Below are 17,021 nucleotides of genomic sequence, written 5' to 3'. Positions count from 1 at the left end.
CATTTCTAGGTGCTCTATAAGTGTTGAATTTATGTACATGAGGCACACATTTTGGCAGGGCTTAGGAAGTGGGTTGCCAGAGGGCCTCCTGGCATATAATAAATATCACTGCATACTTAGTACCATTATGCAGTGATGGGACACCATCGTGCTGTGTCCACCAGTGCCTCAGTTACATTCAGCCCACCGGCTCCATTCACCTTCCCTTGCTCTTGAAGGTCTTACAGTGACCTATAGATGCTTTCTTAGAACACCATCTCTGAGTCCATAACTTCAATGTTATGTGAGATTTCTAGGCACAGTGTACTACTCCAAGAAGTTTTGAAAGGCACAGGGAACCTTAAATCATGTGCCAGTGAAAATTATTCATGTGACATTTGGATGAATAGCTCAAAATAAACATCACTGTCCTCTTTTTCCTTACCTAGATTGGTGTTTTCAAAGGTGAGATATTAATATTTCCTAAATAAGCCTTTACTCATCTTTTCAGAAAGTAACAAACTTAAAAATACTTTAAAATTTACTTTTTCCCCCTTTTAAGAAAATTTAAATTTTATTTAACATACAGTGCAATATTGGTTTTAGGAGTAGAATTCAGTGATTCCTCACTTACATACAACACCCTGTGCTCATCACAAGTGCCCTGTTTAGTACCCATCATCCATCTAGTCTGTCTCCTACTCACCTCCCTCCATCAACCCTCTGTTTGTTCTCTGTCATTAAAAGTCTTTTGTCATTTGTTTCCTTCTTCTTTTCCTCTTCCTATATGTTCATGTTTTGTTTCTTAAATCCTACATGTGAGTAAAATCATGGTGGTATTTGATTGACTTATTTCACTTAGCATAATACATTCATTCTCCATCCACATCATTGCAAATGGCAAGATTTCTTTCTTTTTGACGGCTGAGTAATATTCCATTGTATATATATACACTACATGTTCTTTATCCATTCATCAGTTGATGGACATTTCTACCCTCTCCATAGTTAAGCTATTGTTGATAATGCTGCTATCAACACTGGAGTGCATGTACCCCTTTGAATCTGTATTTTTGTATCCTTTGGGCAAATACCTAATAATGCAATTGCTGGATTGTAGGGTAGTTTTATTTTTAGTTTCTTGAGGAACCTCCGTAGTGTTCTCCAGCTTGGCTGTACCAGTGTGCATTGCCACCAACAGTGCAAGAGGGTTCCCCTTTCTCCGCATCCTCACCAACACCTGTTGCTTCTTGTGTTGTTAATGTTAGCCATTCTGACAGGGGTGATGTGGTATCTCATTGTGGTTTTGATTTGTATTTCCCTGATGATGAGTGGTGTTGAACATTTTTTCATGATAAACACATTTTTAAAATGACATTTCTTGCTGTTATTAAATAGATAAGAATGTTTTATAAAAGATACTCCTGCTGACATGCCAAATTTATTATTAAGCTTGTGTTTAGGGTAATCCTTAAGAATACATTTCTGGGACACCTGGGTGGCTCATTCAGTTAAGTATCAGACTCTTGGTTTCAGCTCAGATCATAATCTCAAGGTTTGGGAGATTGAGCCCTGCGTCCGGCTGTAGGCAGGATTACTGGTATTATCTTTCTCCCCCTCTCTCTCTTCCCCTCACCTACTTGTGCTTTCTCTCAAAATAAATAAACTTAAGAAAAAAGAAAACATTTCCAATTCTTTAGTCAATATGTAATTAATTATCTTTTGGTTATTTTCATTTGGAAGGAGTATTATGTTGGGATTTGGAAATAGTTATTTTAATGAAATTTGTCCACATATTTATAAGGTAAAAAAGATTATTAATTAACTTTGGTTTATTCACTGATAAGCCTCTTTTCATTTAAATTCTCAGATGTTAGATTATTCTATCTAGAGCCTTTAGGAAGTTATAAATTAAGTTTATTGGCCAAGAATAATTTCAGTGGTCTCCTTTCTACTTCTACACTATGGGATTTTTCTTTGCAAGATGAAATTGATAATTCTGGTTGCATTTTTCAGCAGTCCATTAGCTTCCAGAGATTTAATTTTAGAGTTAGTTAACTTAGTCACTTAGTCCTTAGTAACTTTAGTTGTTTGGAAGGTAATGAAGGAATGTTGGTGATTTATTTACTGAGAATATAAATAGTGATTCACAACTATGGGAAGAAGTATGTTGCGAAGGTAACTTGTATTCTAGCTCTTTCTGTGTTAGGAATTGTTGATTAGCTGTCTGGGCTCATTTTGAATAGTATGTAGATGTCCCAAAATGATGATTTATCTTCATGCTAGATATTTTTGGGTGTTATTTTCTAATTATCTTGCATTCATTTATATAAGACCTGTGATATTAAGACTTCACCATCATAGAACTGAGAATTGCATAATTTGTCAACAACGTCATGGTGTTGGATACTTTAAGGTTACCTAGTCTTACCTATAATTTCTCAGATGAAGGAATGATGGAGAGCAACATCAAAGGACTTACCCAAGGTCAGATAGTTGGTTAGAGGTTGAGATGCACCTAAAGCCTCAGGTTTTTTTACTTTCATTCCAAGTTTTTCGACACTACTACTCCCTCCGTGAACATAAGTAGAAAAGACTTGTGTGTAGATATATGTACAGTCAGCTACGTTTGGAAGCATTTTCTTTTTCTTTTTCTTTTTTTTTTAATTTATTTGTAGGAGAGAGAGAGAGAGACAGCGTGAGCAGGGGAGGGTCAGAGAGAGAGGGAGTCACAGACTGAAACAGGCTCCAAGCTCTGAGCTGGCAGTCAGCACAGAGCCCGATGCGGGGCTTGAACCCATGAACCGCGAGATCATGACCTAAGCGAAAGTCGGACGCTTAACCGACTAAGCCACTCAGGCGCCCCTGGAAGCATTTTCTTTTTTAAATTTTAGAGGAGAGCGAGTGAGCAGTAGAGAGGGAAGATCCTGGTTTGAAGGTCTGTCCCACAACCCTGAGATCGTGACCTGAGCTGAAGCCAGAGTCAGACACTCAACTGTTTGAGCCACGCATTTTAAGTGGGAAGAGCTTAAGAGGCAGAACTTGGCAAATTACTTTAATAATTCCTTGTGTATATGAAACATTAAAATGAAATTACAATATTGGATGCATACTGATTGTAAAACTATGACTTAGAGTAAGTGAATCGATTAATTTAGTGATTGAGCATCTCTTTGGAGGCCTGCCTAGTATGTAGTCATTGTTGATTCAGCAGTAAACAGTCAACAGAAATCCATGCTGTCCTTTGGCTTATAGTCTGCCAGGAGATAGAGATATTAAAAAATAATGACAAATTAAGTCTTTGTCCTGCGGAACCACATAATGGGGATTTGCCCTTGGCTGGGTGTGACTCAGGGAATCATTTGAGAGGAGGGAACTGGAAAATGATAGGAATTAGCAGAGGAAGGAACAGGGAAGGAAGAAAGACGAGAATGTGAGAGGGAACAGAAGTGGGAAGAAAGCTCAGATATCTTGATTGACCATCTGAAAGACATTTAGTGTAGCTTGGGGGAGCAGGGTGCTAAATAACCTCTCTTAAGTGAGGGGGAGGCATACTTTTTTAAGCTGCTTAATAACCCTATCAAATTTTTATTTATTATATTTTTTAAAATATTTATTTGTTTTTGAGACAGAGACAGAGCATGAGCAGGGGAGGGGCAGAGAGAGAGGGAGAGACAGGATCCGAAACAGGCTCTGAGCCTGTCAGCCCAGAGCCCGATACAGGGCTCGAACCCTCGAACCATGAGATCATGACCTGAGCCGAAGTCGGACACCCAACTGACTGAGCCACCCAGGCGCCCCCTATCAAATTTTTATATGTGGAAGGTCATTCTGGCATTTTAGTGACTTTGAATGTGGAATTATTGGGATATATTGCAATCCAAAATGATAGGAAAAATTTGTAAATTCTTCCTCCTTTTTTTTTTGAGAGAGGGAGAGAGAGCGTGCAATCATGGGTAGGGGAACAGGGCAGAGGGAAATAGGGAGAGAATCTTAAACATGCTCCATGCTCAGTGTGGAGCCTGGTGTGGGGCTCGATCCCAAAACCCTAGGATCATGACCTGAGCTGAAATCAGGAGTCGGATGCTCAACCGATTGAACTGCCAGGTGCCCCAAGGCTTCTTCCTTTGAGTGGGAGGAGTGTAAGATGCAGGACTTGGCAAATTACTTTACTTCTCCCTGCTTTATTTCTGCATCTGCATAATGGCATAATTTTTTTCATAGCGTTTTGTTGAGGATGAAATGAGCTGAAAGTCATAAAGTGCAGTAACTTGCATACCACATGTGTTAGCAATTTTACAAGTCAGTGTTGACTGTTGTTAGAATGTCTGTATGGTTTTGTCTTACCTAGAACTTCACCTGTAGAGTTTTTCCAAAAATGCATGTCTATGTCCTATTCCTGGAGAGTGGATCCTGATGTCTGTAATTCCGGAAAGGTTCTCAGATAATTTTGCTCTTCGTCAAAGACTGGTCCCGCAGATGTAGATGTTATTCTAGAATGCAAGTAGAGGTTCTCTTAGTGCTGGGTAGCAGGCTTATGATCTCCAGGTGTTGTCATTTTCCCCAGTGAAGGAGGAGCTGCTTGGCATAGATCCAGGTAGGTCATGGTGGAATGGTTGAATCACAAAAAATTGACACTTGAACGTATCATAGCTTTTCATGAACTCTAAATTGATGTTTGACAATTACTGCTTGGTACCTTGTTCAACTTGGTGACTGGCTTCTGCATTATGTGACTTGCAGGTCAGAAGTTTCATGTATCCAAATAATGGCACCGTTTCTGTGGTATCTGTATTGCGAACCATCCCAGTTACAAGAATACTCTAAACTCCGCCTGACCCTGCGGAAAGTCTTACTTCAACCCCGGATTCCTTGTGACCCAGAGCGGCCATCAACATTGGAACAACAGATTCTTCAACTGTGTTGTGACATGGGTCCATGTCTGCAGGTGAGGCCTCGTGTCCTCCTCGACTAATGCAGCGTCAGCATCAGCAAGTGTTGGTTGTTATCATCATGCATAAAGTAGAACCCATGTGATCTGCAAACTCAAATACAGGCTTGGGTCTAGAAACATTTGCAGGCTTTTAGAGATGATGAAGGAACCAAATCTAGATTCAACATTAATACATATGATGTTAACTGGCTTCACAGAAATATAAATCGGGACGCCTGGGTGTCTCAGTCGGTTAACTCTCCAGCTTCAGTTCAGGTCATGATCTCACGGTTTGTGAGTCTGAGCCCTGCATCGGGCTCGCTGCTGTCAGCACAGAGCTTGCCTCAGATCCTCTGTCCCCTCTCTCTGTCTTTTCCCTGTTCACATGTGTGCAAGCTCTCTGTCTCTGGCTGTCTCTCTCTCTCAAAAGTAAGCATTAAAAATAAAGTTTAGGGGCACCTGGGTGGTTCAGACCATTAAGCATCCGACTTTGGCTCAGGTCATGATCTCGTGGTTCATGAGTTCAAGCTCTGCGTTGGGCTCTGTGCTGACAGCTGAGAGTCTGGAGCCTGCCTCAGATTCTGTGTTTTCCTCTCTCTGCCCCTTCCCTGCTGTACTCTGCCCCCCTCTCTCTCTCTTTCAAAAGTAAATAAACATAAAATAAATAAAGTAAAAAAGATATAAATCAACATAATCCATTTTAGGACTAGTAAGAATGAAAACTTTTTGTTGTTTAAGAAAAACTTCTCAAGGAAGAGACTTTGAGTTGAGTTTCTCCTTGTGCTAGACGCTGAGAGAGTTACAAGGGGAAATAAAGTCCTCTGGACAAGTTAGAAGAAGGTTTGTCTTTGGGAAGATACAGCCTTGGGGGTGTGGGGCTTGACCGGCTCAGTGCTGGCTCGATTCCAGTTTTCACACATCAAGCAGTGACCCCGACTCTTCTTGTTCTGCGTGGGAGAAGGCCAGAGTCTAGGACGGGAGTTAAGGCAAGTATATAAATTTGCTTAATTTGAAGTAGATGGATAAAAGATGTCTAACAGATAATCTAAAAGATTATCTAACAGGATAAAATGCCTAGGAAGTTCAAGGGAGAAATAAATATGAGCTAATGTCTCTGTAACTGTAGATTTTTTAAAGTTTTAAAAACTTTTAATTGTTTTTGAGAACGAGCAAGCATGAGTGGGAGAGGGGTGGAGGGAGAGAGAACTTTTTTTTAATTATTATTATTTTTTTAATGTTTATTTTTGAGAGAAAGAGCACAAGCAGAGGAGGGGCAGAGAGAGAGGGAGACACAGAATCTGAAGCAGGCTCCAGGCTCTGAGCTGTCAGCACAGACCCTGACATGGGGCTTGAACCCACAAACTCTGAGATCATGACCTGGGCCAAAGTCAGATGCTTAACCGACTGAGCCACCCAGGTGCCCTGAGAATGGGAGAAAGCAGGCTCCACACTCAGTACAGAGCCAGATGTGGGATTGATCTTAAACTATGAAATCATGACCTGAGCTGAAGAAATTAAGTCAGATGCTTAACTGACTGAGCCACCCAGGAGCTCCTATAACCACAGATTAACACACACACACACACACACACCAGTTGCCAGTGTGTTGTGGTATTAGTGTCATGATTATCAGGCTGTCCCATCTTATTGTCAAGGTTTGTCATTTGCCTAGACTCTGAGAGCACGCTGCTTAGCTGATGGAGGGAATCTGTGAATATTTTTCAGAGCAATCACTTGAGGTCACAGATGACCTGTTTTGAGTTTGTGTTCCCAAAGAGTGACTAGAGTGAATCTTTCCTTTGCGACTCATAAGTAGGCTTTCCTGTAATCAAGGCAGAGAAAAGGAAATTAAAATGAATTCTCCTGTGGGCTTTCCAAAGCTTTTGTTTTGTATGGGCAATAAAGCCATGTGTAGGCAACACATCTTGACCCGGGGTGCACTTTCCCCCACCACATGCCTGCCTGAAACGCTTCTGTGCTCTTTGATGCACGTTTGCATTCCTCTCCGCGAACTGATATTGACAAGCCAAACTAACTTCTAGCAGTGAGCTCTGTGCAACATTTCTAGAAATCTGTGGTTTGTTATAGTCCTGATAGGTGAGAAAAAAAGGGTTACGTTATTTTGAATTAATGGAACTATTGACAAAGACATTTAATCAGGTAACAAATCAGCTTTATTAGAATATGAAGTCTCTCCATCTGGAGCAATCTTATTGGCAACGTCATGCGTTTTCCTACTGATGACTGGTATTTCTTCCATGCTCTGAGATACCCATGACGAGTGAAATATTTTAGTGATAGGAAGCATGCTATTTTGCAAGACAGCCTTTTTCTTTTTTTTTAAGTACTTCTAATTGACCTGAATTTTCCTGAGATTTCACCCATTAGTCTCCCTTCTTTGTAGAACAAAGCAAAGTAGGCTTTTGAAAAGAGCCCATCTGCATCCTATTTTGTGTTGTTTGTTTCTCTCTCCTTTCTCTTTCCTCCTTTTCATCCATTCCTCCTTTCTTTCCTTCATCACTTTTTTTTACTAATGTTTCCAGACTTTTCACTGTCCGTTGCTAGGATTTCTTTAGCTAATCAATGATCAGAATGTGTTACTATGAAATGTTCTTCTTAGAGCTGATTAAACTCCTATACTTGTGGTCTGACACATACTGTGCACTTGAATAGAATCTCACTAATTTAAAAAAAAATTTGTTTTAGAGATAGCCATGCTACCTTGTTCACCGATGATGGAATCCTAGTCAAGGAAATCCTATTTTCTTTTCACATCAGTTGCTCTTCTGTGTTGTATTTGTGGAATTGCCTTTTTTTTTTTTTTTTTACCTGTCTTAAACATCACTGTTGACTTTGTCGAAGACTTTGGTTCATTATTATTTTTTTTATTTTTTATTTATTTTTAAGAGCAAGAGAGACAGCACGAGCAGGGGAGGGGCAGAGAGAGAGGGAGACACAGAATCGGAGGCAGGCTCAGTGGTCAGCACAGAGCCCGACGTGGGGCTCAAACTCACAGACCGTGAGATCATAACCTGAGCTGAAGTCGGATGCTTAACTGACTGAGCCACCCAGGTGCCCCAGACTTTGGTTCATTCTTTTTAATTGTGACTCTTGTCATCACACATGTTGTCTCTTGTACACGACCTATTGCTACTTTGTAAATATTGTTAAAATTTTTCATAATATTACAGGTTAGAGAGTGCTAACTTGCTGAGGTTGTCCTAAAATTTTTTTATTATGTAAAGTTTCAAGTATGCACAAAAAATACATTCAAGGAAATACATTGTCCAATAAACTCGAGGGCTTGTTTTGTTTTAAATCCCTTTTCTTAGTGGCTTTTCTCCTTTCTCATTGTATTTTTGCAAAAGAGCAAAATAATTTAGCTATTGGATTGTTCACATTTACTTTTAATAACTTAGTATTTTCTGTGTCCCTTGATCTTTTAATATCTTTTTTTTTTCTCTTTCGTTTGCTAGGAATTAATTTTTTTCTTTGTATAACTTATAGTCATTTTGGGTTATTACAGTGGTAACAACTGGTGAAAGGTACAGCTGGTCAACTGTAGGCTTTCGTCTGGATGAATTTAACAGACACAGGGCTTCTGATTGAAGCAGATGGTTCATTGTTTGTAATCTCTGGGAAATGCCAGTGTGTCTGTGAGTAGGACCATATCCTTAATACTAACTCCAGAATTTTGATCGGAACAGCTGGGTTTGAATTGAATTGGGATTTTCAAGAGCACCCAAGTCCTTCCTATCTAATACATTAGCCTGTTGAGTAGACACCCTACCATTTGAATATGGTCTTTCATTCCATCTGCCAAGTGTGGAAATGATGCTCTCTGTTAAGGTTGTCTGAGCAAATATCTTCCAGATGAAGGGCTTAGGAGTACATTAGACTAACATGCCAACCCATTTCTTCCAGGTAACTATGTTGGAATTATAGAAAGGAGAGTTCATTTGGAGAACTCAAAACCAGCTTTAATTAGTTTCCTTCAACATGTTGGCACTGTCATGTAATTTGTCCTAAAGAAGAAAAAAACTTGCCCTCAGAGAAAATAAATGGAAAGAATTTGTGCCAGCCAGCAGCAACGAAAACAGTAGCAAATTGTATTTTGGCTTTTGACCAAAAAAAGGCAGAGTTGATACACGGTTTAATCCTCTTTGAATTATGTAAATTTTTTCATCTCTTTAAGTCTTCATAGATTTAGAGAAAATTATTGCTAAAGCTTCTTATATAGTGTAAAATTATCCTTTTGTTTTATATATTGTTGTAATATCATACAGTGATGTTTTTTAAACAGGTAAAAGATTTGATCCAGACAACAGAAGTGATGATGTTTATTGAAGAAGTATATTTAAGCCTTCTGCGTCATCCCATTTTCTGGAAAATTCAGCTTACCCAGCTGACCCTTCAGCTCTTGTGTGTCTGTGAAGTCAGCTTACAAATAACTGGAGAATGTTCATCTTTAATTCACCTTTTAGAGCACAGTGTTGAACTTCTGAAGGAGGTAAGGATACTATGAAATTTTAATACACCTCTTGTCACTTAAGTGGGTCTTTCAATAGCAGGGTGAGTGTATTCTTTTAATTCATTGCATATCAACGGTGTTTTGATCAAATACCATTAGATCATACTATTAATGTGCTACTGCTGTCATCTGTTATAAAAATGAGTCACCCAATTTGGAGCACCAGTTAAAGGTCTACCACTGTGGCATTTTGTTTTTCATTTGTTCATGTACAAGTATTGAACCCCTATTATATGCTAGACCCTATAGAATATATATGTGAAAAGGTACATTTTGTGACCCCCAAGAGACTTACAGACATGCAGGTAAATAAAGTAAATAATCATAGGACAGTACATTAAATGCTTTTGTGGGAGGTTATGTAAAGTACAGTGGGAGGACGAAGTAAGAGAAGTAGGGCATGAGTTCAGACTGGAGGAAGCCTGAATGGGGGTTTGCCTCATACAATCCAGATGGCGGAAAGGCGTTCCAGCTGTGGAACAGCATGTGCCCAAACACAGAAACATGAGTAAGCCGGGCAGGCACGATCGTTTCAGAAAACAAGGTGTTCAGCAAGGTGTTGTTGACCGATCCAGATGTAGGGCCTGCTCTACCACGAAAGGTCTTGCATGCCACACACGTGAATTTGCATTTTATCTTCAAGGCCATGGCATGCTATGGAGACCTTCGTGCATCGAGGTGCCCTCCTGTTTTCGTGCATGGAAGATCATTGTGGTGGGGGGTGTGGAGGAGGTTTTAGAGCAGGGCCACATTACTGGGGCAGGAAAGGAGGAGGAGTATCTTAGACCACTGGGGTGGCCGTAACAAACTACCACGGAATGGGTGGCTTAAACGACACAAATTTGTTTTTCACACTCCTGGAGACCAGGAAGTCCAAGGTCAGGTGCTGGCTGACTGCATTCTGGTGAGGAATCTCTTCCTGGCTTGTAGACAGCTGCCTCCTTGCTGGGTTCTCCCAGGGTGGGGAGAGAGCAAGAGTAGCTATTACTTCTTCTTCTCCCCCTCCTCCTCCTCCTTTAGAGTGCAACATTTTTATTTATTTATTTTTTAAAAAAGAACACTGATCTTACTGGATGAGGGTCCCACCCTGGTGACCTCATTTACCTTTAATTCTGTACTCCAGATATAGCCACATTGGTAGTTAGGACTTCAACATATATATTTGTGTGTTGCAGGGTATCCTGCAACTTTCCTGAATTCATTTAATAGTTTTTCAGTGGAGGCTTTAGGGTTTTCTGTCTATAGTATATGTCATCAGCTGATGTGACCATTTTCTTTCTTTCTAATTTGGATGTCTTTTATCTCTTTTGCTTGCCTAATTCTTATGGCTAGGATTCCCATACGATATTGAATAAAAGTGGTGAGAGTGGGCATCCTTGTTTTGTTCCTGATCTTAGAGGGAAAGCTTTTAGCTTTCACCACTGAGTATGATGTGAGATGTGGGTTTGTCATTTATATATATATCCTTTATTATGTTAGAGAATGTTAGCTCTCTACCTACTTTGTTGAGAGTTTTTATCATAAATGATTGTTGAGTTTTGTCAAATGCTTTTTCTGCAGCTATTGAGTCGATCATATGATTTTTATTCTTCATTCTGTTAATGTGGTTCATCATTTGATCTGTGATTGAACCATCCTTGCATCCCTGAAATCCCACTTGATTATGATATATGATCCTTTAGATATACTGTTAAATATACTTTGCTAATACTTTGTTGAGGGTTTTTGCGTATGTGTTCATTAGGGCTATTGGCCTGTGGAATGACAGAATACTTTAATTGAAAACAACGAAATGATGCCTGTGAATGTCATATTTATGGTGTCTTCCTTTTGCTCAATATTTAACAATTTTAGAAGGAAGTAAATATAAATAGAACTGTTAAAATACTTGTGTTATATAATTTCCTGTCCCTGCCTCTGGCCCAGATTTTCTGAGGTTAACAAACAAAAAAAAAGAGCCTAAGAAAATTAAATTGCAAATGTATATCCTTTAAGGCTGTATACACTGTAATTGAAACATAATAAAATAGGGGTGCCTGGGTGGCTCAGTTGGCTGAGAATCGGACTCTTGATTTTGGCTCAGGTCATGATCTCACAGTCATGAGATCAAGCCCCTTGCTGGTCTCTGTGCTGACCATGGAGACTGTTTGGGATTTCCTTCCTTCCTTCCTTCCTTCCTTCTCTCTTTCTCTTTTTCTCTCTCTCTCTCTCTCTCTTTCTCTTTCTTTCTCTCTCTCTCTCTCCCTGTCCTTTTATCTCCTTCTCTCTTCCTCTCCCCCTCTCCCTGCTCCTCCCCTGTTCACATGCATGTTCTCTCTCAAAATAAATACAACATTTTAAAGAAACAAAATAAAGAAGAATAAAACACTCTTATCAGACTGAGGCTATATCTATATTTTTATATCACTAAGTTTATCAGCTGGATATGCAGTTCCAATATTACATTTACTTTTCCTTTCCCCTTTGTTACTTTTCTGTTCCTGTTTTGGAGCTGTGTCCTTGCATACTGAACATAGCTGTGTATCTTATGCTGTATTTGTTTCAGTGGATTTGGTTTTAGGTGAGTTCTTTTCAGCCCCGTTTGGATGATCATAACCTAAGGTCCTTTTCCATTTCAAGCAGAATACATTTATTTACTCTTATCAGCAAAACTAGACAAAACTGATAGAGCTAGAGAGAAGATTGGGTAGCTGTCAAAGTGAAGCAAGAGTTAAACATCTCTTTGGTAAGGCCAGGAACCTGGGTCCTTGAGGACTTTGCCATAGGTTGACTCCGTTCCACTTACCTGTCTTCACTGGATGTCTCAGTTTACATTTTCAGAGTCTTAGGAAAAATGATCTGATTGGCCCAGCTTGGATTGGTCCACTCTGACCAGAGGACCAGGGAACCAGGGGATTTGCTAAAGTCCTGGCCCCGGAGAATTGTTGAGCTGGCTTGCATCTCTCTTGTGTCTGTGCAGATACTTAATGGCTGCACAGTACTCAGTGGCTCAGTGATATCTTTCATTTGAATTGAGTCGAAAAAAAGTGTTGATTCCAAGGCTTCCTACTTTTAAGAGTCTTAGGGCATCTGGGGTGCCTGGGAGGCTCAGCTGATGAAGCGCCCAGCTCTTGATCTCGGTTCACGTCATGATCTCATGGTTCATGAGTTTGTACCCCTTGTCAGGCTCTGCGCTGACAGCTTGGAGCCTGCCTGGGATTCTCTCTCTGCCCCTCCTCTGCTCATGCTCTGTCTGTCTGTCTGTCTCTCTCTCTCAAAATAAATAAGCTTAAAAAAATAAAGTCTTGTAACATCTGTGGTCTAGTGTAAAGGTCCTCCTCTTTTATATTTTGCCTCCTTTCCCCATATCGGCTCTGAATTAGCCTGGGTTCCTCCAGAAGTAAACCCCTTGTTTCCCTAAAGTCAAGAGCAGAACTTAGGTTTCCTGAAAAGCCAAGCTTTCTGCAATAGGAGTTTATGTACAAGTGGGATACCAGGAAGCAAGTGGGAGAGGGATGGGGAGTATGAGGTACTGGGGATGGGAAAGGCCATACGAGTATCATCATGTCACCCTGTGCCTCAAGCAACCAGTTGCTTCATCTCCTAGAATATTCTGAGAAGTGTTATGAAGTATGTCTCAGAACCCTCCAGAAGGAGCCAGATAAAAGGGAGAAGCATTTATCTCTTAGCTTCTTTTGACCATTTGTCAAATGTTGGCCTCTGGGGCTTTAACTGCTCTGTCCTCTGGGGCAGGAGGCATGAGTTACAGGAGCAGTACAAGTCATATGTGACATGTTTAACATAGTCTTTTATTAAAAGACCTCAGGAAGTGCTACCATTCGTTGGTCTACATTAAAAGTCAGCTAATCAAACAAAAACGTCCAGAACTGTACACAAGTTAAGAGGATCTAGTATAATCCCCTGCTCTTCATTTTCCTTCGTTTTATGCCTTGCCCTCCATCTCATTTCTTTCTGTTCCGAACAGGCCAGTCTCCCCCTTCTTGGAGAATGCCTTTTGTACGTGGGTCTTCCCACCTTTAAGTTCCAACCACTTAGTCCGTGTCAAGACCCTGAAAAGCTATGTTGTGGCCCTTGTGATGACAGCTTGTATGAAAAAAGCTTTGCAGTGATAGCCTTGCTTTAAAGTCATACTTTCATTGGTCTGTGATCCTGTTGGTAGCCAGTAAATTTGAAATTTAAATGACCTTGCTGCTTTTTCTTTTTTTAATTAAAAAATGTTTTTGATGTTTATTTTTGTGTGTGTGGAGGGAGAGAGACAGAGAGAGGTGGACAACCTCAGTGGGGGAGCGGCAGAGAAAGAGGGAGACATTGAATCCAAAGCAGGTTCCAGGCTCTGAGCTGTGAGCACAGAGCCTGATGCAGGGCTTGAACCCACGAACTGAGAGATCATGATCTGAGATGAAGTTGGATGCTCAACTGACTGAGCCACCCAGGTGCCCCTGCCTTTTCTGTTTTTAAATAGACATGGAGGGGCACCTGGATGGCTCACTCACTTGAACCTTTGACTTTTTATTTCAGGTCAGGTCGTGATCCCAGGGTCATGGTATCAAGTTCCATGTCAGGCTCTACACTGAGCATGGATGGAGACTGCTTAAGATATTCTCTCTGTCAATGGGCACCCTCCTACACTGTTGGTGGGAATGCAAACTGGCGCAGCCCCTCTGGAAAACAGTGTGGAGGTTCCTCAGGAAACTAACACTAGAACTCCCCTATGACCCAGCAATAGCACTGCTAGGAATTTACCCAAGGGATACAGAAATGCTGAGGCATAGGAGCACATGTACCCCAATGTTCATAGCAGCACTCTCCACAATAGCTAAAACATGGAAAGAGCCTAAGTGTCCATCAACAGATGAATGGATCAAGAAGATGTGGTTTATCTATACCATGGAATACTACATGGCAATGAGAAACAATGAAATCTGGCCATGTGTAGCAACATGGATGGACCTTGAGGGTGTTATGCTGAGCGAAATAAGTCAGGCAGAGAAGGACAAATACCATGTTTGCACATATAGGAGGATTAGGAGGAACTTAACTGAGGAACAAGGGGGAGAATAAGGGGGGAAATGGTGGGGGAAAGGGAGAGAGGCAAACCATGAGAGAGTCTTGAATGCTGACAAAAACTGAGGACTGATGGATGTGGGGGGGAGGGGGGATGGGCATGGAGGAGGACACTTGTGGGGATGAGCACTGAGTGTTATGTGGAAACTAATTTGACAATAAACTATTTGTAAAAAAAAAAAAAAAAGATATTCTCTCTCTCTCTCTCTGTCTCTCTCTCTCTCTCTCTCTCTCCCTCTCTCTCTCCCTTTCTCCCTCCCTCTCCCTCCCCCTTCTTCTACTTCTCCCTCTGTCCCTTCCGCCTGCTTGTGCATGCTCTCTAAAAATAAAAAGTAAGATAAATGGACACGTAGAATTTGAAATGAACTTGATGAAAAGATAAGAGCAGAGAATAATATGATGGTATATACAGTAAGTGTAAGGTTTCAGAACGTGTTGAGTGTCCTCACGTAGATAACCATTGCTTCGTTGCTCTCAACTTTATTCAACACAGCGAGTAGGTATGGTCCCAAAAGTACATATTCCTTTAAAAAAATTCACAATTTTTTTTCTTTTGCTGGTTTCTGAAAGTCCATAAATAAACACTTTGGAAGAGTGTAGTTTATTCTCACTTTTTAAATGGTATAACAGAGATGTGGATGTATGATTAGTATATATTTATTTCTGCCAGAGTTGATAGTATTTCCCAGATTATAACTTCTGAGTTTGTCAGACTAAGTTGTTTTCTCCAAGTGTTTTCTTAACACTTGGATCTATCTCCTGTTTCCTTTTTCTTCCCTTGCCTGTCCTCATGATTCCCAGACCCTTCCCCGCTGCAGATGTTTCTGTAAAAGTTCAGAAATGAAGTTATTTGAGCAAAATTTTAGCAAAGGACTGGACCTTTCTTCTTTAGTTCCAGAATACATAAATGTTTTCTAATGTTTATTTAGAAAGCTCAAATAATATCTTAGGTTTTTTTGCAATTTGTTTATTAGAACTTGATGGTCCCATTCTTTTTTTCTTTTTCATTTCATTTATATACTTGGTGAAAATATTTTTCAGTTTCTATGTTTATTTCTTTGCCGTGCTTAAATATGCTTAATAGATTACTGTCATTTAAAAGTAATTCCTGCCTCCCTGGGTACTACTGTTTCCTTTATAAAAAATAACATGACTTATTAAAATTAGTTAAGTGTAGTTCTTTCTCTGAGTTGTATAGATGAATCCTATCTGGATTAGTTGAGGTACTTTGCAGAAATGAAGTAGAAATGAAGTATCTTGTAGTATTTCAGGTAGTTTTTCAGTGGTTTGAAAAGAAATTGTTTCTGAAGACCTGTCAGTCTGTTTGTTGCATTAAGGAGTTTTCTTCTTTAAATTATTTTGATGTGTAGCTTGTGCTCTTCAACCAGATATGATAACATTTTGAATTCAGGTGTCGCTGCTGTGACAGCCACCTGCCTTCCTGTAGGAGAGCAGGCTTCCTGTAAATAACTTTGTATGCTAGGTTTAAGATCTCTCATGTTATATTTACTCTTCCTGGATACATGTTATAAAGCTGTGGCCCTGGGAACTTCTTTAATTCCACTCTTGTTTTTCTTTTAGGATTTCCCTGTTGAACTGGTCATCATCGGAATAGCTTTACTACTTCTACAAACTCCAGCAAGTCAGCAGAAGCCGATCTTAAGTCTAGGTAAATAAAAATCCCCTCACAAGAGTAAATCATAAATATAGCATAAGTGGTAGCAGGAGTCATTTGAACTATGTGTTATGCTGTGCTATAAAGTCCTGTGTACTTTGAGTTTCCATTCTAGAATTTTCCTAATTAATCATTCTCCAGTAGAACTTTGTTTTTCTTATTCAACAAGGTGGGAGGTTTTTGTTAAATGTTTATTTATTTTTGAGAGAGAGAGACCAAGCATGAGTTGGGGACAGGTGGAGAGAGAGACACACACAGAATCCAAAGCAGGCTCCAGGCTCTGAGCTGTCAGCACAGAGACCCGTGTGGGGCTTGAATTCATAAACCATGAGATCATGACCTGAGCCACAGTTGGACGCTTAACTAACTGAGCCACCCAGGCTCAAGGTGTTTTCTGCAAGGCTCCTTATGTCATAATTGACCAATTATCTCAGTGGTGCATTAGGACATTATAATCTAAATCCTGTCGCAATGACCTTGGTAAATATTTTGAAGGGCATCTCAGCTTATTCACTTTACATCATACTGAAAATCAATAGCATAAAACCCTTGAAACAAAAGAAAGTGCTTAGCATTTGTGTTCGTTTCTTAAACTCTATATACCTTTACTATTTAAAACTGTTGAGCTGGAGCAAGATTTAAGTTATAGTTACTGTATTAACCTAGCTAGAAACAAATGAAAGATAACATTCTTCTGACTCTCCCGGATTGATTTAAAAAAAAATTTTTTTTTAATGTTTTTATTTATTTCTAGGAGAGAGAGAGAGAGAGACAGTGTGAGCAGGGGAGGGTCAGAGAGAGAGGGAGTCACAGACTGAAACAGGCTCCAGGCTCTGAGC

General features: G+C 40.1%; 1 protein-coding gene across 3 annotated transcripts in view; it reads left to right on the top strand.

The window, feature by feature from the left end:
• FOCAD (focadhesin) overlaps positions 1-17,021 on the top strand; it is a 387,127-nt gene that overhangs the window by 144,083 nt on the left and 226,023 nt on the right. For all 3 annotated transcript variants that reach the window (XM_039244410.1, XM_039244408.1, XM_039244409.1), the window contains exons 7-9: positions 4,723-4,927; positions 9,216-9,422; positions 16,089-16,176. In XM_039244410.1, coding sequence (XP_039100341.1) covers positions 4,723-4,927; positions 9,216-9,422; positions 16,089-16,176 — 500 coding nt within the window. The remainder of the gene's footprint in view (positions 1-4,722; positions 4,928-9,215; positions 9,423-16,088; positions 16,177-17,021) is intronic.

Source organism: Hyaena hyaena, unplaced genomic scaffold (genome assembly GCF_003009895.1).
Source record: "Hyaena hyaena isolate Hyena2069 unplaced genomic scaffold, ASM300989v1 scaffold_240, whole genome shotgun sequence".
In the NCBI taxonomy this organism is placed as follows: Eukaryota; Metazoa; Chordata; class Mammalia; order Carnivora; family Hyaenidae; genus Hyaena; species Hyaena hyaena.
This window is presented reverse-complemented; position numbering and strand designations above follow the sequence as displayed.